This window comes from Terrapene carolina, unplaced genomic scaffold (assembly GCF_002925995.2).
Source record: "Terrapene carolina triunguis isolate 2854851 unplaced genomic scaffold, T_m_triunguis-2.0 Scaffold49, whole genome shotgun sequence".
Taxonomy (NCBI): Eukaryota; Metazoa; Chordata; order Testudines; family Emydidae; genus Terrapene; species Terrapene triunguis.
The window spans coordinates 3,235,252-3,255,168 of NW_020664400.1; the positions used below are offsets into that span (position 1 = coordinate 3,235,252).

General features: G+C 63.6%; 2 protein-coding genes across 2 annotated transcripts; both read left to right on the forward strand.

Annotated features, from left to right (window-relative positions):
* Nucleotides 1-168: 168 nt before the first annotated feature.
* LOC113407609 (DNA-directed DNA/RNA polymerase mu-like) lies at nucleotides 169-7,366 on the forward strand. Its single transcript, XM_026656517.1, has 11 exons — nucleotides 169-350; nucleotides 1,083-1,263; nucleotides 1,488-1,577; nucleotides 1,814-1,984; nucleotides 2,410-2,481; nucleotides 3,650-3,770; nucleotides 4,216-4,348; nucleotides 4,641-4,743; nucleotides 5,003-5,236; nucleotides 5,668-5,751; nucleotides 7,208-7,366. The coding sequence occupies exons 1-11, from the start codon at nucleotides 169-171 to the stop codon at nucleotides 7,292-7,294; spliced, it is 1,458 nt and encodes a 485-aa protein (XP_026512302.1). The 3' UTR covers nucleotides 7,295-7,366.
* An 8,235-nt stretch (nucleotides 7,367-15,601) lies between these two features.
* On the forward strand, nucleotides 15,602-16,516 carry LOC112117630 (heparan sulfate glucosamine 3-O-sulfotransferase 1-like). Its single transcript, XM_024215654.2, has one exon. The coding sequence runs from the start codon at nucleotides 15,602-15,604 to the stop codon at nucleotides 16,514-16,516; it is 915 nt and encodes a 304-aa protein (XP_024071422.2).
* The last annotated feature ends 3,401 nt before the right edge of the window (nucleotides 16,517-19,917 follow it).

The window sequence follows — 19,917 nt, forward strand, 5'->3', positions numbered from 1 at the left end:
CCCCCAGCCCCATAACCTGCCTGTTCCCCACAGCCCCGGCCTGCCACTGCCCCCACTCCCTGACCCTGCTGAGCTTCCAGGGGGCCCTGCTGTTTGGGGGACCCTGTCACTGACCCCCACCCGTGTCCCCCCAGCTCCCTGCCTGGCCTGCCCGGCGTCCCGCTGGCCATGGCCCTGGTGCCCCTGAAGAGGAGGCGAAGGGCCCCGTCCCCACCGGCCGGGCCCCCGGACACTGGGCGCTTCCCCGCCGTGGTGCTGTGCCTGGTGGAGAAGCGGATGGGGGCCAGCCGCCGGGCCTTCCTCACCCAGCTGGCCCGGGCCAAGGGCTTCCGCGTGGACAGGGCCTACAGGTGAGAGGGATCAGCCGCCCTGGGCCGAGGGGGAGATGGGGCAACGCCCACAGACCCCAGAGCTGTTGCCAGCCCCCCCCACACTCCCCCCAGCCTCACCTCGTTGACCCCTTGCAGCCCTCTGTAGCCCAGGGAGAGTAGCTGGCCAGCCTGGGCAGGACAAGGCACCTGTGACTCCAAAGTCTGGTAAAGCCCATACGGGCCGGGTGGACCCGGCTACGCCCCTTCCCCCACTCACTCGTCGGTGTCACCCATCACCCCCCCTCTCCCAACCCAGGGTTCCTGGGGCCAAGAGGGGAGGTGAACCCTGATGGCGCCAGGCTTGGCCAGTGCCTCCCCTGGGCTGTGTGGGGTGACACGGGAGGGGGATGTGACCTGGTTGGGATACCAGATCTGGCACCTAATGGATCCAACTGAGTCTGGGCAAGGCACTGGTGGGTCCAGGTGGGTTGGATCCCCCTTAGCTGGTACTGAGAGGTGTTTGGAAAAACCTACTGGGTCTCTTCCCTCCCCATGAGATCCCAGGGCTGGGACAGCAGGGGCTGTGGGTCGGGAGTGAGGGGCACCAGCAGAGCTGTGGGGAGCCCAGGGCTGGGGTAAGTGGAGGGGAGAGCCATGCTCTGTCCTAGCCTGAGCCCCCCAGATTCATGTTGCTCCCCTGATTCCCTCCTGGGGTCCCAGCCTGACGTCCCCTCTCCTCCCTTTCTCCCCCGCCCGGTGGCGGCTCCCCAGCGCCGCAGTGACCCACGTGGTGTCGGAGCAGAACTCGGGGAATGAGGTGGCCCGGTGGCTGGAGCAGCAGCAGGAGGAGTGCGGTGCCGGGGGGGACCCCGCCCTGCTGGACATCAGCTGGTTCACGGAGAGCATGGGGGCCGGGCGGCCCGTGGAGATCGAGTCCCGGCACCGCCTCAGGGTGAGCTGGGCCGGGGGGGAGCCAGGGAATGGGGTAGGGGGATCCCATAGTGAGGGCACAGACGAGTAGCCCAGCAGGGGGCACTGCGGGGAGCAGGGCGCGGGCTGGTTATGAGGTGCTCCTGGCCCCTGAGCAGGAAGGGGAGATGGGAAATGCTGGGGGTTGGGCAGGGTGAGGGTCTCCTGGGTTCCTGGCACTGACCCCCCCCCCACTCCCCTCCCCAGGTGACTGCGCTGGCTCCGCTCGGGCAGCAGATGGCACCGTATGCCTGCCAACGCCGGACCCCGCTTCTCCACAGCAACCAGCCGCTGACGGTACAGGCTGCCCCCCGGGGCCGGGGAGGGGCTGGGACCCCAGGACTCCTGGGCGGTTGAGGGGGCACGTTCTAGGGGTGGGAGCTGGGGCAGTACGGGCAGGGGAGGCGGGAGTTGAAGCTGGGGGAGGGGATTAGTCCTGGGGGCGCTCAGAGGCACTTGGGGTTCCCCTGGCTGCCCAGGGGCTGAGCTCCAGTTCCCGGTGCCCAACGGGGGGTGATTCTGCTCTGTCCCAGGAGGCACTGGAGACCCTGGCGGAGGAGGCAGGTTTCAGCGGCAGCGAGGGGCGCAGCCTGGCGTTCACCAGGGCAGCCTCGGTGCTGAAGGCCCTGCCTGGCCAGCTCAGCGCCCTGGAGGAGCTGGGGCCTCTGCCTGGCATTGGGGAGCACTCCCGGCGGGTCATCCAGGTAACCCCCCCCACACACAGACTAGCTCCACAGGGCCCCCCCGGGAGCCAGGCCTGGGGGGTGGCCTGATCTGGGGGTACTGAACCTGAGAGAGCCAGAGAGATCCTGCAGCTCCCCTGCCATCCCTGCTCCCCCCAGCTCTGACAGTGCCCCTCAGCCCGGACCCGCAACCCCCTGCCATCCCAGCCCCTCCTCCCCAGTTCTGCCAGTGCCCCTCAACCCCGACCCGCAGCCCCCTGCCATCCCAGCTCCCCCCCAGCTCTGCCAGTGCCCCTCACCCCCGACCTGCAGCCCCCTGCTGTCCCAGGTCGGATTTGGCACCAGGGTGTCATGTCCTGCAGTGAGGGGCTGGGCTGAGGGCACGGCTCAGGCCCCATGGGAGGGGGCAGGCGCTGGGCTCAGGGCTGTCTCTCTCTCTCGGGCAGGATGTGCTGGAAGATGGCGTCTCAGTGGAGGTGGAGAGAGTGAAGCTGTCGGAGAGGTACCGGACTATGAAGGTACCAGAGCCTGGCGGGTCTCATGGGATGTGGGACCGGGTGCTGTTGGGGGGTGGCCTGGGGGCCTGGCACGGGGGCCTGGCTGCTGCCCCCTGCTGCTGGGAATGAGTGTCTGACGCCCCATGCTGCTCGTGCTCGGTGGGTGGGGCAGGGAGGGTGGGTTCTGACCCAGTGGGGCGTGGTGCCAGCCTGTGCCGCGGGGCTGGAGCTGGGGATGGGCTCGGACTCGGCAGCCCTCAGATTGATGCTGGAGTCGGAGTCTCCTGGCTCCATCGCGTTGCTTGCCCCCTGGAACCCTCTCCTGGCATCTCTATCACTCTCTCTAGGCTGCGTCGCCCTTCCCATCCCTGAGCTGTCTCATCCACCTGTGTGGAGCTTCGTTCCACCCTGTTGGCGCCGCTCTGCCAGCGCTGCCCACCCCGTCGTCCCGCGCAGGTTCCCCCTGAGCTCACACGCCTCTGCCCCCGGGAACCCTGGCTGGTCCAGCGGGGGCTGGGCTAGGTGATCTCTGGAGGCCCCAGCCCGGGGCAGCTGGGGCTCAGGTTCCCCTTCGATCCTGAGCTCCGAGTGCAGGGGATTGAGCTGGGGGCTGGCGTGGGGCACACACTGGGCTGGGCACACGCTGTGCCTGGCTTCAGATGTGGTGGTCACTGAGCTGGGATTCGGCGGCTGCTCCCTGCTGCCCTCTGGTGGCTGCTTTAACCTCCTGCTGGCTCCAGTGGATTTATGGGCCCTGGCCATGGTGTTGAAAAGGCTTAGACGGGTTCCCTCCTGTGGGTCAGCCATGACTAGACCCCATGGCGTGTCTATTTCAGCCTCTCGGTGAGGGACCTTCCCGGTACAGGCTGGAGCTATAAGGTGTTTGACAGGTTAATTATATGGTAGAGATGCCAGCTGAGCTGAAGGGGGATCCCCGTTAGCAGTATAGGGCCCAGGACACACACCTGAGCAATTACTAGATACATGAAACACTGCTGGGGAGCTGGCACTAGCTCCCAGGTCTCCCAGCTCCTCTGACTCGGTTTCCTGAGCTAACGGAGCGCTCCTACGGCTGCCACTGGTAGTAGCTGCTTTATCCTGGCTGCGAGTGCAGCCACTAGGGGGTGACATTGCACTGGTTCACGCACAGCCAGCACTACCTGGAACCGTCTGGCTCCTGTCTCCTCAGCTCTTCACCAAGATCTTCGGGGTTGGGGTGAGGACGGCCAGCCGGTGGTACCAGGAGGGGATCCGGACGCTCGTGGATCTGCAGGAGCGGAACACCAAACTGACCAGGCAGCAGCAGGCAGGTGAGGAACTGCGGGAGAAGCACCAGGACGGGCTGTGACATATCGAACGGGGGCTCTGCCCATAGGCCGCTGGACACGGACACACGCTGTGGGTCCCTCAGGCTTGTTCCTGGCCTGCACTGCCCGCCATTGTCCCACGAGCCCTCTGCGCCCTGGCCTGGAGTCTGCAGACCTGGGAGGGACGAGTCCCCTGGGGCAGGGAGACATGAGCCGGGCTGGACCTGGGGTGCGGCTAGTTCAGTATTTGGGGCCCCCAGTAGCTTTCCGTGGTGGCCGTTAGCTCCTGACGCGAGGCACTGACCCCGGCAGCCTCACAGCCAGCGCCGGAGCAGCCCATGCAGCGGGGTTTGGGGCAGACCTAAGGGAAGGGAACCTCGCACCCGTCTCCCGGCCGGTACCTCGTGCCCTGGAATCCTGAGCGACGGCCCCGGCGGTTCTCCTGCAGGGCTGCAGCACTATGAGGACCTCAACACCCCGGTGGAGCGTGGCGAGGCGGAGTCCATCGGCCGGATGGTGCAGGAGGCTGTGCAGCGGTTTCTGCCCGGAGCCTCGGTGACGCTGGCCGGCGGGTTCAGACGGTAACGGGCTGGGGGCCTGCTGCCTCCCAAGTGGCAATGGCAAAGAAAGAACCAATGTCAGGTCTCCCTGGGAGCATGCGCGTGTGCGCGGCCATGCTCTCCCCAGCATGCACAGCCTGTGTGTGGGGGGGATCCCAGCCCCAAAAAAGACAGGCCCCCACCTCTTAAACCCCCTGGGCACGGGAGATCCCTGCCGGCCCTGGGACGTACGGGGCCCCCGCTGGAGCTGACCTGGCTGCTGCTGGGCTGGGCTCTACGTGCCGCTGAGCGACCTTCCGTTTCTCCTCCGCAGGGGGAAGCCACGCGGCCACGACGTCGACTTGCTTCTCACGCATCCCGAGGCCGGCAGAGAGGCGGGGCTGCTGAGCCGCGTCGTCAGCTGGCTGGACAGCCAGGTGGGGGAGGGGCAGGATGTGGGGGTTCAGATGGGGGAGGGGGGGCGGGAGAGATCCCAGCTCTGGGAGGGGAGTGGGGGCTGGTGGTTAGAGGAGGGGAGGCTGGGAGCCAGGATGCCTGGGTACTCTCCCTGGCCCTGGGAGGGAAGAGTGGGGGCTGGTGGTTCGGGGTCGGCACTAGGCGGGTGGGGTGGGCGGCCCTGGAAATACCCCGTGTGCCCCACGCGGCTGAGGTGCTGTCTGTCTCTCTCCCCACCAGGGTTTGATACTCTATCAGCACAGCCAGGAGAACAGCTTCGCGCTCCACGAGGGCCCCGAGCCGCCCGGGGGCAGGGACGTCCTGGACCGATTTGAGAGGTGCTTCTCCATATTCCGCCTGGAGGTGCAGGGGCGCCCGGGTGCTGCCCGAGGCTGGAAGGCCGTCAGGGTGGACCTGGTCGTGGCTCCAGTCGGTCAGTTCCCGTTTGCTCTGCTCGGCTGGACCGGCTCCCGGGTAGGTGACTGGCCAGGGCAGGGGGAGCTGAGAGACATGGGCGAGGGCCGGACCTCCAGATCCAGGCATGGCAGGTGCCAGAGATGAGCCAGCCCCTACAGGGAAGGCTTTGGGTTCTAGATCCTAGCCCCGCTCCGGGGGGGGGGAGGGTTAGATTTGAGCCCGTCCCACCCTATGGCAGGGTCCTGGGGGCGGGTTTAGATCCCTGCCCCACCTGTGCTGAGCTCTGAATCCGGATCCAAGCAGCCCTTTCCAATGGGCCAAACGCCCCCTGAGTCCAGACGCCCCACGTGCAGGGGAGCGGAGATCTGAACCTGGGTCAGCGCTTCCCAGCTGGGTCTGAACCCTTGGGGCCCTGAACTCGGACTCTGAGTCCCTCGGCCTGCTGGAGCGACCGGTGCTAACTCCAGGCTCTGCGCCCTTCTCCCCAGCACTTCGAGCGCGAGCTCCGGCGCTTCGCCGGCCACGAGAGGAAGATGGTCCTGAACAGCCACACCCTGTACGACACCAGGCTGGTACGGCGCTGCGCGTGGGTGGGGACGTGGGGCTGAATGGACGGGGGTCTGGGGAAGCCTGGTCTGGGGTTTGATCCTGCCCCTGGTGGTGACGTGCCTGCAGAGACCCGGCCCCCATAGGAGCCCACCCCAAGGCAGGTGGTTGCACCCTTTGCTCTGCAGGAGGGATCCCCAGGCCCCCGCTACCCCTCCCGAGGGGCACCAAGGTGCTGGGCCCTATCTACAACCCCTGCATGCCCTGGCACTGCCCTCTCCCAGATGCCCACTCCCTGCCGGGCCTGGCATGAACCGACTCCCCAGGCATGGGCAGCCCAGCGATCGACAGGTCTGGATGGAGGGTCCTAGGCCTCGGGGAGCAGCGAAACCCACGGTCCCTCTCACCCGGTCCAAGGGGGCAGCACCTCCGGTACGCCCGGGGTAGCCCCAGCGCGGCTGAGCTGACAGCGTGGGAAGCACTGGCCCCAGGAAAGCGCGGGGTGCATGTGGTTTGGTGGATCCTCTGATGGTTGGGGACCCTCCAGCATGTGGAGGGGGAGAGTCATGTGGCCGGTCCTGCGTAGCTTGCAGCACGAGGGGGGTGACAGTGGCCATGGCCGGTGCTCGCCGGGACAGAGACAGATTCTGGCCCCCCCCAGGGGCTCTTGCTGGTGCTGGATGGCACCTGGAGCTTCCAGCTGCTCCCCACCCCCGACGTTCCCATTCATTAACTCTGCCCCCCTCACCCCTTGTTGCACCTCTGCAGCACCAGGGTCCTCGCCCTTCCCGGGGGGAAGCGGGGGCAGGGTCAGAATGACTGGAAGCACTGGAATGCGTTACTTAGGGAGGTGGTGGAGTCTCCTTCCTTGGAGGTTTTTAAGGCCCGGCTTGACAAAGCCCTGACTGGGATGATTTAGTTGGGAATTGGTCCTGCTTTGAGCAGGGGGTTGGACTAGATGACCTCTTGAGGTCCCTTCCAACCCTGATATTCTGTGATTCTATGACCCATTGGTCACAGAGGGAAGAGGGGGTGGAGCCACCCAAAGCTGCTGGTCTTTCTGCCCCCTCCTTCTTCCCCTCCCCCGCAGAATGATGCCAGCTGTTCCCCTCCCCCTGCCAAAATACTCCTATAGCTCGCAAAGGGTGGTGGGGCAGAGCTCTGCCTGCCTCCTGTAACCATCCTGATTGGCTGCCCTTCCCCAGGAGGTGGGGCAGTGGGGAAGGCAGCCAATCAGAATGGCTTTCCCTGCACAGTGCTGAACTCCCCTGGCACAGCCCCAGCGGCAATGAGGCACCGGGAGCCGGCGGCACATGGTGGCTCCGGGGTGGGACATTGGTGTGGGGGGCTGAGCAGTGCGGTAGCAGGGTCTGCATTAGCCCAGCTCCAGCTGCTGCGTAAAGAACCCCCCCGCCTGCCCTGCGAGCTGGGATCGCCCCGGGGAGCTGCTCTCAGCTCGGGCACTGGTTTCTTTCCTTCCAGAACCTCTTTCTACCTGCTGCATCCGAAGAAGAAATCTTCCAGCACCTGGGCCTGGAGTACGTGCCACCCACGCAGAGAAACGCCTGAGCCCGGGGCCTGGAGTACGTGCCCCCCCAGAGACCCTTCACTGCACAGGAATCCCCTCTCCAGCCCCGGAAACGCCCCTACTGCCACCCGTGCTGGCTGACTTGTGTGTTCCCTGAGTGACCCAAGGGCTGATCAATAAACCCCCGGCCCCGCGTTCCCCGCTCTCCTGGCTGGCTGGTTGCTTGGTTTGGGGGCGGGGAGCGCCAGCAGCTCTGCAGGTTGCGGTTCCTATCTGCCCCCCACCCACCCCCGCCAGCAGGGCTCTGTCTCCCTCCGTGGCAGCAGCAGAGGGATGGGGTCCCCTGGGGGTGAGGGTAGGGCCAGGCGGCTGGGTGCCCGGGTGAGAGGGGAGTCCAGGGGGCAGTCTGGGGGGACGGGGGGTTGAGTCCAGGGGGTGCATACAGCCGGGGCACAGCACACAGCTGGCTCCCACGGTGCAGGACGAGGACCCGCAGTGGTGCTATGGGGGTGCCCAGGCCCCCTTGCTGAGGAGTCGGACAGGCGGGGTGTGCCATGTTGCGTGCCAAGGCCCGGGAAGCTACGCTGGCATCTCGGTGTCTCCTGCCGGGGCCCAGCTGTCTGGGCTCCGTGCCAGGCATGCAGTGGGGTTATGAATATTTCATGGTGGTTCCCGCCATGACCTCACCACAAACTGCCCTTCCATCACACACAAGCCTTTCTCCTGGGGGGCTGTGTCTGCCCCCCAGGGTCTCCGCTGGGGTGAGCCAGGGTTCAGCGCCTCTTGCCAGCGCCACTCTGCGGGGGGCGGGGGGTGTTGGCGGGTCCCTGGGGCCTTCACCCCGCTGGGGGTGAGGGCGCAACCACACAGTCCCCACCCATGTCTTCAGGGTGTGAGGAGCCGAGTGGGAGTCAGGACTCCTGGGTTCCAGCCCTGGGAGATGGTATAGGCTGGGCGTGCGGAGGGGGGCTTCTGTCCCCACCCCTGGGGGGAGTGGGGTCCAGGGGTGGGATTGCACGTCCCTCCACTGCCCTGCGCCCCCTGGGGGCCTCTGATAGGCCCATGGGCCACTGGGCCTCAGCTCCCAGCTGTGCAGGGGAGTGAGCCAGGCGATCAGCGCTATCCATCCATGCCTCAGTTTCCCTGCCTGACACTGCTGAGGTGGGGGAGGTGCTCAGCCCCATGTGGCTGGGTAAGCGGCTGGCTGCCTCTCTGCCCCCCTCTGTGGCAGAAATGGCAGATAACGAAGTGTGAAAAGCATCACCTGCCAGCCGGCCTGGAAGCTGCTCGCCTGCATGACTGACGAGGTTGGAGGGTCCCAGCCGGCTCCTGGGACGTTTCCATTAGCGGGGTACAGGGCCCAGGCAGCAGCAGGAGCTCAGCAGAGCGGCAGCGAGCTGCGGCTGCCAGGTCGGGCGCAATCCGAGGGCAGCTGGTACGTAGCGGGGCCTGGGGGTAATTGCAGGGTGGGGGCTGGGCTTGCTGGGGAAGGCAATTTGTGCAGCGGGGGCGATCAGCAATGGGGGGGGGCACCTGGCTCACTCCTGTCCGTGCCGGGCCCACCCCGGCTGTGCCAGGCCGGCCTTCCCCGCTCAGTCAGGGATTGTCAGAGCAGGGCCACATCTGGGAGTTTCCTAGGTGGGGGAGGGGGCTCAGGAACCCAGTTCTTGGAGGGGCTGGTACCCTGTACACCCAGCCCCCCCCCCTCCATGGGCAGCCTCAGCCCCCTTCCTGCCCCATAGGCTGAATGAATGGAACCCCGCCCCCCCCAGGATCCTGCTATTTATGGGCGTGGGCCCCAAGTCCTTAGGCAAGGGCTGGCAGCTGGGCTGGGCACTCACACCCAGACTCAGGCAGTGCTGTGCCTAACCCCTAGAAGTGCTGGCACCCAGGGGACCCCTGAGCTGTGTGCCCAGGCAGCCCCCCATGTGTGGGGAGAGCTGGCACGTGGGCCAGAAAACCAGCTGCCTCTGCCAGCCAGGAGTGAAACGCAGGGGGACGGGGGACCTAGGCCCTGCCCCTCAGAGGTTTTTAGCTCTTGCTGGTCAGGGCCTCCAGGCAGCTGCCAGGCTGAGGGCGGTGCCCGTCTCTGCCCAGAGTTCTCAGCCAGAGCGAGCGATGCGCCATGTTGCAGCCAGGGCATCTCCTGGGACGTCAGCTGGGTTCGTGGCCCCGATCAGGGGCAAGGACTTGATCCCACGTGCCCCATGAGTGCCCGATTCCCGGGCCGTGGGCTCTGCGGTGGTGGGGAGCTCAGCTGCTCCTGCTGGCACCGTTCCGCTTTGTATAAATAATCAGCTGGTAGCTGGGCCAGGCTGGGAGGGTTCCCAGGCCGTGTCTGCACTCGGCACAGGACCATGCTCCCGTGGGTGTGGGAACAGGTCGCAGGGCTGAGGCGTGCTCCTAGGCAAGCCTATGGGGGTGGGCACTGGGTGGGGAGCACCTTCTGTGAGAGCCCCACCTCGGGGGTGCCTGGGCTCCTAGCAGCTCGTTGGCTGTGGGGCAGCCCTAGAACTCAGGCTCCTTTGCACATGCCGGCCAGTGGAGAGGTGCCAGCTGGGCAGGGGGTTGTCAGTGCCGATGGCGGATGCCCCTTGGCACTGTTGCGGGCCTGTCCCTGCCCCCCAGAGGGGAGATGCCACTAGCTGCAGCTTGGCAGGCCTTGGTCACATCCTGCTCCAAACAGGCCCCTGGCGTGGCCCTGGTCTGTCGCCAAGCCCAGCTCCTGTCCCCTCCCGGCATGACCCCTGCGGGAGGGGCTGTGGGGACACTGGGGATCAGAGCTGCGGGGGGGGCAGACAAACCAGCTTGCACTGCCTTGGCCCTGGGGTCAGTAACCCCCGGAGTAAGGCCCCTGGATGGCTCTGGGGGGATTCAGCCCAAGCTCTCCGCATAACTGAGCGGCTGGGAAGCGCTGGCGGTTCTGGCCCTAGAGGGGGGCAAAGAGCCACGAGCAGGCCTGGAGCCTGACATCCCACCCGGCCCGCCTGCCCCCCGGGGGTCTCCTGCAGCTGGGCTGGGCTCCGACTGGCTGCTTCCCAACTCGCACGAGCAAGAGGGCAGTGCTGGGATGGGGAGATGGGACAGAGCTCAGCAGGTGGGGGGCTGTGCCTGCTGTCCCCTGCCTGCCTGTGCCCCGGGGGGACCGACAGCTCCCTGCTGCCCACATTCAGCACTGGATGGCGCCGGGGGGAGTGAAAACAGGTCCAATGGATGACAGTTTCTGGGGGGCTTCAGGGGCTGTGGACAATTCTCTACCCGCTTGTCAGGGCAGCTGCCAACATGGAGGGGGCCGTGCTCTCGGAGTGTATCCATGCAGGGGGCTGGGGTTCCCGTCGCGGCTGCTCCCAGGAAATGGACCCATGGGTGCAGGGCAGGGCGGACGTGTGAGGGGCTGATAGTGGGCGCTGCTGCAGGAGAGCTGGGCCCGAGGCCTGCTTGAGGAGAGCAACAGGGAAAGGGGCAGGTGGGGCAGAAGGTGGGCTTGGGGGCAGAAGGCTTATGGGTCCAGGGCGGGCGTCAGGAGAGCTGAGCTGGCTGGGTGAGCTTCTCGGGGCAGTGCCCAGCACTGGGAGGGGTGGGGGGAGCACCTCATTCAGAGCCGCTACTGCACCAGGCCAAGGGGCTGAGCTGGAACTCGGGGGGGGGGGGGGGGGGAAGGGGGGGGGGGGGGGGGGGGGGGGGGCCAGACGGCAGAGGGGGGGGGGAAAGCGGGAGAGGGAATGAAGGGCGGGGCACTGCAGAGATTCTCTCAGCCTGACACAAATTTTTGAAGCCTCCCTTAATTATTTAGCGCCGGCTGCCCCCGGGGAGGGGGAGGGGGAGGTCAGTGGGTTGTGAACTCTGGGTGAACCTGAGCTACTGAATCTGTGTAATTGTGTCACACACACCCATGGGGGAGGGGGGAAAGAGCTGGCACATTTAAAGGGAAAGTGTCCCGCTTTGGCAGGCGGGTAGGATGGGCTGGCGGGGGGTGTGTGTTTGGGCCCATGTGCAATGCTCAGGCCACTCTTCATGGGTGGGGGGGCACGTCTAGGGCCCCTGAGGCTCAGGAGAGGGGCCAAGGGTGAACTCAGCCCCCTCCCCGCCCCACACACTCACCAGAGGATGGACCACACCTGGGCACTGGGCCTGGCACCCTCTGACCCTTGGCCTGCACTTGGCATCCCTGCATTAAAGTCTGGTGGTTACAGCACAGAACTGGGAGCCGGGATGCCTGGGTTCTATCCCCAGCACTGGAAGAGGAGTGGGTGCTAGTGGTTGGGGGGGGGCTGGGAGCCAGGACGCCTGGGTTCTATCCCTAGCTCTGACTTGCTGTGTGCTTTGGGGTAAGCAGGTAAGCAGCTATTTCTGCTGGCGAGGGGGCACATGATGGGTAGTCGGGGACATGGGGCTCTGAGTGTGGCAAGGGCGGGGCTGGGCATGGGCCATGCTAGGCGAGGGTACCCTGGGCTGGGAAAAGGGGGAGCTCCAGGGGTGGGGCTAGGGCAGTAACCCTCCCCCGCCCCGCCGCGCTCGGCTCCCGATGCAGCATGGGGGGGGGAGGCGGGGCCGGGGCGGTTCGGGGGCGGGGCCGGCGGGTTACAAAGACGCTGGCCCCGGCACCCCAGAGCAGCGCGGACTCCCGGGCTGCAGGAGCCGCCCCGCGGACGGGACTGGGTCCTAGCGGCGGGTCCCTCCCGGGGGTGGCTCGGCGGTGTCTCTTCGCGCCCGGACCAGCTCGTGAGTTGCAGCCCCCGGCCGGCCGGATCCCGCCCCGGCTCAGAGGGGAACCCCCGGTCCAGTTCCAAGCTGCCGCCTCCCCTGGGCTGGGATCCTCCTCGGACTGAGCGAAAGATACCTAGGGCAGCTGGGGAAACTGAGGCAGGGGCAGCTGGAAGCGGGGGCGCCGCAGTATGAGCGGCCCGGGCGGCTGGACCCGAACACGTGTTCGCAGGTGGCGTGTCCCCAGGACAGCGCCGGGACATCCCGGGGGGAGCCCCCGTGTGACAACCCGCTCGGGAACTGGGGGGGCCGTGGGGCAGGGAGGGACGGATATGGGGGGGCTGTAACCCATTTGCACTTGCTCCGGGGGGTCTGGCTCAGGCTGCCCGGGGCAGGCGGTTTTAGGTCACCTCCCCCCCCGCCCCTTGACCCCTCCCTGTGGCCGGGATCGCCCCGTGCCTGGGCGGGTGCTTTTAACCCTCGCCTCGCCGGGCGGGCTCAGAGGAGGGGGGGGTCCGGGTAGTGGGGGGCTGGTGCTGCTGGGGCCGATCGCCGCGTCTCTTTAAACCAACGAGGGGCATAGACCCGACCCCACTCCCAGCACAAGCCGGGGCCGTGTTGTTTCACCAGCGCCATGGGGGGTTTCTGCCCCTGGCTCCCAGCCCGGCCGGGAACTCCGCCGCCCCCCCAGGTGAGAGACCTGCCGGGTCCCTGGCTGGCACCTCGCCCCCTGCTCACCCCCCACGGGGGGCACCCGGGAGAGCGGCGCCAGGCTGGGGGGCCCGGAGCAGGAACGAGGGGGAGGGCAGGCTCCGGTCCAGATGCCATCTGGGGGGGGAGGCAGATGGGGGCCGGGTCCTTGGTACGGGGCTGTCCCGGGCTGGGTCCCTGGTATGACGCCAGTCGGGGTCATTGGCACTGGGTGCCCCCCCAGGAAAGAGGCGCTGGGGCTCGAGCCGGGCCTGGGGTGCTCGGGCTAGGAACTGCCGGGTCCAGGGGTGCCAGGCTCGGCCCAGACACGCCAGGGCACAAATTGAGCCCTGGTGCCCCCTCCCCCCTCCTCGGCGGGCAGTTGGGCCCCTGGCTGGGTCCCTGGGGCGCTGCAGCTACGTGGGGCCCGGCGGGCTGGGGCTCAATCTCCCCCATCCCCATAGTGAGGCGTTTGTCCCTTTAAAAGCCCTCCGCGACCGCAGTGACAGTCTGCGCTGCCCCCCCCGTTCCCCCTAATTAGCATCCGCCAGGAAGTGGGGATCGTCCCGCGGGGCCCGCCTCATTAGAGCAAGACACGTCACCGAGCCAAACAGCGTCCCCCCGAGAGACAGGCAGGCCCAGCCCCCAGCCCAGCTCCCAGCCCCTCCCGGGCGGGCGTCACTAGCCCCAGGGGAAGCTGAGAGGGGGAGCCCCAGCCAAAGCCGCGCAGTTCCTTAACTGCAGAGCCAGGGAGAGAACCCAGGAGTCCTGGCTCCCAGCCCCCCCTCTAACCACCACTCCCCTCCCAGAGCCGGGATGGAACCGAGGAGTCCTGGCTCCCAGCTTCTCCCCCCACCCCCATTCCCCTCCCCGAGCCGGGGCGATCACAGTGGCTCGGTCTGTGCCCGCGGCGGATGCCGGGTCTGTCAGGGCCCGGCTGTAACAGGGACTGGGCTGTTCCCAGCAGGGTTCCCGGCGCGGTACCCGCTGCCCCCTCTGACCCCCGGCCCAGCCAGGCTCCCCGAGCCGGGGAACGCGCCCCCCTCCCGGCCGGCAGCTGGGGGCCTCCCCCGCAGCACAGGGCGCTGAGAGCGGCACCGCCAGCCTCGGTTTCCCCTCGGCCTGGGGAGCGGAGTTTGCTGGGTCTCAGCAGCCCCCGCTCCCCCGCGCAGTGTCCATGGCGACACAGCTGCCCCCCCCCGGGGGGGCTGGGACACGGGGCTCGACGCTCCGTGACGCCAGCCGGGCTCCCCGGGGCTCGGTTAGGGCGTCAGGCGGGCGGGGGAAGTGCGTCGCCGAGGATCCCTCGTGGCCCGCAGCAGCAGCTCCTGTGGGGCGGGGCTGGCTGGGCACCTGGGGGAAATTGCTTTTGTAGTGATGGTGTTAAATTTCCTCTCCTGGTATTGATGCCTCCTCAATTACTGGGAGTGGCCCACATCCACCCTGGCTGCATTGGCCTTGTCAACACTGGTTCTCCCTCCTCTCCATGTGTCAGTATGTCTGTGCCTGCACCTGTAATTTTCACTCCATGCAGCTGATGAAGTGGGTTTTAGCCCACAAAAGCTGATACCCAAAGAAATCGGTTAGTCGTTAAAGTGCGACCAGACTCCTGTGCCATTGTTTTTGTGCCGGGGCTGGGCGCTGGGACATGTTTTCCGAAGCCCCTGGGGGAGATCCCAGTGGGATCCCGACCCAGGGAAGATTGTCTATAGGATCAAGGCTCTCCCCTTGCTCAGCCGGCAGGCTGGTGCCCTCCTGCACCGGGACAGCAGCGATGCGGCTCAAAGCTCTGCCCCCACTGCCAGCCCGCTGCCCTGAGGTTAGTCCCTCTGCTGGGGTGGGGAAAGGGAGGCAGAGAGGGAACGGGACCTGCCCGGGGTTGCAGTGTGAGTCAGTGGCAGAGGTGAGAACAGAACCCAGGTCCCTCGAGGCCTGTGCCACCTAATCTCCTAGCTCTGGGCTCAGCTTGTCCAGAAGCCAGGGGGACTGGTCTCTGCTGCTCCCTGGGCCGGGAACAGGAGGGTGCAATTCTTCATACCCACACGTCTGTGTCCGTGTCTGCCCACCCCTGCCTCTGCTCAGCCAGTGCAGCCCAGCCCCCCCCCCTGCAGTCACAGTTTGTGACATCTCCTACCTGCCCTGCCTGTGGACAAGGGCCCAAGGCCTGTGCCTTCCAGCCAGGGATGGGGAAACAACCTGGGGGTGAGGGCTGCCGAATCCCAGAGCAAACAGCAGGTGGTTTCCGGAGCCTGGGAACCCGTCTGCACAGCAGCAACTTTCCAGGGCTGGAGTGAAAGTCCCCTGAGCTCAGGAGTGGGGCCCTTCCTTCACAGCCTCCCCCCCCCACCATGAATGGTTGGCACTGCAATGCCAGCAGTGGCCACTAGAGGGCACACATTGGCCCACAGTGTCCTTCATGGGGCGAGGAGCAGCTGGGTCAGGAGGGGCTGGGGAGCGGGGCCCAGTAGCGGAACGGAAATCCCGCAGCTCAGCTCCTTCTCACTCCCCCGCCCAGGATGGGCACCTGGGGACCATGAGAGAGGGAGCCCGCCCCATCGCACTGGCCCCACTGGTCCGAGCTGCTCCAGCTGACGCCCCGTTTCTCCCCTTCCTCCCGCAGGTGGCCACCAGCCCCGGCCTGCGGTGGCTGCGCCAGGCATTGAGGAGCCGGATACTCGAACGAGGGGCCCAAGAGAGAGCTGCGGCAGGAAGCCGACTGGGGCCGTAGTGCTCCGCTGCCCCTCTGAGCAGAGACGGTGCCAGGGAAGGGGCTCTGCCAGCCAGGATCAGGGTGGGACCCCACTGGGGGCAAGAGAGGGGAGCCCCTGGAGTTAACCCTGGTCATGGAAGGGGGTTGGGTGTGAGCTGAGCAGCCTTTAGTCTACGCAGCAGACCCCCAGCTCCTACCACGGGCCCAGTCTACTTGTGCCCATCTATCCCGGGCAAGGGCAGCCATGGCCTGTTGGTGGGCCGGCTGGCTGCTCCTGCTGGTGGAGGCTTGGAGGGCCCACCTGGCGCAGGGGATGCTGGAGCCCTGGGCCCCGGAGGCTGCAGGGCTGGGAAACACATCCGCGTTCCAGGCCAGCGGCCTGCAGCGCCGCCTGCCTCAGGGGATCATCATTGGGGTGCGTAAGGGGGGCACACGGGCCCTGTTGGAGATGCTGGCGCTGCACCCCCAGGTGGCCGCTGCCCGCGCCGAGGTGCACTTCTTCAACCGGGAGGAGAACTACCGCCGGGGGCTGGGCTGGTACTGCCAGCAGATGCCCCTCTCGCGCCCCGGCCAGCTCACCATGGAGAAGACCCCAGGCTACTTCTCCTCCCCGGGGGCCCCCGAGCGCATCCGCGCCATGGACCCTGCCGTGCGGCTGCTGCTCATTGTGCGGGACCCGGTGGAGCGGCTGGTGTCAGACTACACCCAGATCCTGCACAACCGCCGGGCACGGCGCAAGCCCTACCCACCCCTGGAGCGGCTCCTGCTGCGGGGGGACCAGGGCCTCAACACCCGCTTCAAGGCTATCCAGCGCAGCCTCTATGCCCTGCAACTGGCCCGCTGGCTGGCCGTCTTCCCCTCGGCCCACATCCACGTGGTGGATGGGGGCGGCCTGATCCGCGAGCCCCTGCCCGAGCTGCGCCGCGTGGAGCAGTTCCTGGGCCTGGTACCCAGCCTGGGCCCCAACAACTTCTACTTCAACCAGACCAAGGGCTTCTACTGCCTGCGGGCCGGGGCCCGCCAGCGCTGCCTGGACGAGTCCAAGGGGCGGCCCCACCCGCCCATCGCCGAGCAGCTGCTGGAGCAGCTCTGCACCTACTTCAGCGCCCACAACGAGCACTTCTTCAGCCTGGTGGGGCGCACGTTCAACTGGTGCTGAGCTGGGCAGGGCCAGACCCCCCCAGCGTGCCAAGCCCTGCAGGGACAGAGCCCCCCCTGGGGCAGAGGCTGTGAAATGAGGGGGGGGAGGAGTTGGTACCACAACAGGCTGGGCAGCTCTCCCTGCCCCCCCCAGCTCAGAGGACTTAGGTGCTCAGAGCAGGCTGTGAGGGGGCTCCTGCTGGGGCTGTATCCCCTGGACACGGGAGGGTAGATGGGAAACGGGGTGGGAGAAACCAAACAGGGCAGGAGTGGGTGGCTGCCCCCCCCCCGCACTGGGCCGGAAGCCCAGCCAACACCTAGCCCAGCTGCTCCATCTCTGCTGCCCCCTGGTCACCCATGGCCATTGCAGGTTGGTGCCTGTGGAACAGCCAGCTCCTCCCTCAGGCAGAACACCCAGGCCTTGCAACTTTGCCTGCACAGGTGTAACAGCAGCTTAGTGCAAGGTGGTTATTGCCCTCTAGTGTCTGGCTCTGGGAACTACAGGTACCTGCTACCACTGTAGCCCAGTTGCATCATTAGAAATGGCAGTGGGGTGTGGTTCTGGTGCTGGAGTCACTCAGAGCCCAGGGGTAGACACATTTCACACACCCCCACCCTGTTACATAAACTCAGAACACAGCCTCATAACTCTAGTACTGAAGTATGCCCCTGCCAGCACACCTAGCATGAGTGTTAACAGTGCCAGCCCCCTGTCCTGCATGGGGTTTGAGCCATCAAAGCCCCAACTGTCTTGGCCTTGCAGCCAAGGAAATAGGGATGAACTCCCTCAGCTATAGCACTAGGTAGGAGCACACAGAGAAGCCCCAGAACAGCCCATGGGGGGGTCACATGGCTATGCACACAACCTCACACCCAGCCTGTACCTTAGTTCAGCTCCTGGGGTCCCCTCCCACGGGGTAACAAAGGTGACTGTCTTTTCATTCTTGTATCCCACTGAATGTCAGTGCTCTAACTCTTTGTCTGACAAAAACTTTGCCATGGGTCTTCAGCACATGTTAGGGAGATCCAGCTGAGCGGAGGCAGTGGCAGTGCTGGCACTGAGGATGGCTGCTGCCAGCTGAACATGGATTACGTTTGCTGAGATTTTTTTTAATTGGGTACAACAAACACTAGGGAAATGGTGTCTACATTGTTGGGGTGGTTTGTTCCCCCAACCAGTTCACTCAGTGCATGGTAATGAGGCACAGAATTGAGTCCTGAGCAAAAATCCCAGGGTCAAATTCCAATTTAGGTCTTTGTAATAGATACAAGAGGAAAGTTCTTCCCCTCCACCCAAAGCTTTGAAATAAGAAAAATTTCCCTCTAAAAATATATATATTTGAATGGAAAATGTAGTTAAAGTTCTTCCACTGATGGGATTAGATCCAATACATGCCACTGGCAGGAGTGTGAGGATTGATTTACCACCCTGCCCCAAACATCCTGTTATGTAACTGCCAGACCGGACATGAGAATGGAGATGGTTATTCCCAGATTGACCACTTCCAATGTCAATTTCCAGGTCTGACCTGAATGGACATTACCATGCTGAGCACCTTCCCCAGGAACCTGTAAGAGCTCCACACACTGAGGGCTAAGAGGATGGGCCCCTTGGAGGCAGCCATAAAGAGCCCTCTATCAAGTCTCTGTTCCCTATGTACATATTTTAGATTATGTTCAAGTCACTCCTTAACCTTCTCTTTGAAGAGTTACATAGCTCAGTCTCCTGGAGTCCCTCACTATAAGGCATGTTTTCCAACACTTTAACGGTTCTCATGTCTCTCTTCTCAACCCTCTCCAATTTTTCAGCACCTTTTGTTAATTGTGGACACCGGAGCTGGACACAGTATTCCAGAAGCAACACCAGTGCCAAATACTTTCACAGTTTAGCTGTTTGATGCAAGAGCCCCATTTTCACTGTTCTGATCTCAGCAGCACTGTTTCAGAGGTTTAGAAAGCCAAACCATATAGATAGTTCCCTCCCCTCCTCTAAGTACTGGTATGTAGCATTTACTGTTTATACAAGCATGGCAGACAAAGGACCTTTAGAGTTCTTCAGATTCAAAGCTTTGAAAAAAGGCCAATTCTACAGCAGGCTGAAAATATTTAAACCAGTCTGATCAGCATTACAAGATACGCTAGTCTGCACATTTCACCACACCAAGCTATTTTGCCACAGTCCTTGCTGCTTTCATATTCAAACACAAAAAAGTCTCTCCTCAGATCTGACAGTGTTTGGTGCAGTGATAGTTCTCATAAGTGAAACTCATTCTCATGGGGAATGACTGGTAGATAAGTTGGTGGGTAAAAAAAATAAAATAAAACCTCTATCTGAATTGAGACTTATTTATGAATGCACATATCCGTAATATTTTTGCTGTTGTTACAAAAAGTGATGGACTCAGAATTGTGCCAACATTAACAACATCCACCAGGTTGGACTTGTGCTATTAAAAAAAAAAAAAATCTGAAAGACAGAATCAGATACTTTCAAGCAGCCATTTCCATTTCTGATGGAAATCAGAAACTGGTTAAATGACAGTTTACACTGTCAAAAAAATTTGCTCATTTAATCTCTGAAGCAGTAGGCAGAAGCAATAGATTTCAGCCCCATTTTCACCTCAGCATTTGCTCAGAAAGTGTTTTAAGGAAAGATCGTACTTGCTGTTTGAACAGCATCTTAAAACAGTCTCCCTAACCAGAAGCTTTTGTTAACAGCAAGCGTCTCCTGAACTACAGTACTCTTACCAGAACTAATGATTGCAGGTGAAGTGTCTTAAATGATGCTCAGAAGACCTAGCTTGAAACAAGTTGAGCACCAAGAGTTGAGCACTTGAACTATGTCACTTATTTCAAAGGTGCTGAGCACATCTCACTCCCATTGCCTTGCATGAGAACTACAGGTGATCAACACCTTTTCTTTTTTTTTTGGGGGGGGGGGGGGGGGGGGGGGGGGGAGGGGAAGGGGAGGAGAGAATCTGGCCACATTCTCTCCCACCTCTCACCCCTTCTGAATAAGGTCTGATCAACCTGAACTTTTGGCTAAAGCAAATGGGAGCTCTAGATAACACCTGTGAAAAATCAAGGCATTGTGTTTCAATTTCTAAATCTACATTTGTTTAACTTTGGGTACCCAAATTCCAAACTGAAGAAGATTTTACTCGGGAACGGCTTTAAGGCTTGGAAGGGAACTGATGCAGACACCCATTTGATTTATCCACAGCACACTGGAAAGTAACTTGCGATGCTGCCATTCTACTCTTTCTATTCTGACAGCTGAAATCACTCGTGGGTCAGGGCACAATCCCCACTACCACGATGAGCTGTTCTTCGTGGCTAAGAAAATAAGTACGTTTTTGTAAAAAGAGTTATCACAAGTCTCTAGGGCAGTGTGTTAATCCACACACATACTGCACATTT

Excerpts from the sequence above, each read along its gene's own strand:
- LOC113407609 (XM_026656517.1), top strand. The coding sequence starts at position 169 with ATGGCCCTGGTGCCCCTGAAGAGGAGGCGAAGGGCCCCGTCCCCACCG. Across the intron at positions 2,482-3,649 it reads AGAGGTACCGGACTATGAAG|CTCTTCACCAAGATCTTCGG; the intron begins GTACCAGAGCCT and ends CTGTCTCCTCAG. Across the intron at positions 5,237-5,667 it reads TCGGCTGGACCGGCTCCCGG|CACTTCGAGCGCGAGCTCCG; the intron begins GTAGGTGACTGG and ends CCTTCTCCCCAG.
- LOC112117630 (XM_024215654.2), top strand. The coding sequence starts at position 15,602 with ATGGCCTGTTGGTGGGCCGGCTGGCTGCTCCTGCTGGTGGAGGCTTGG.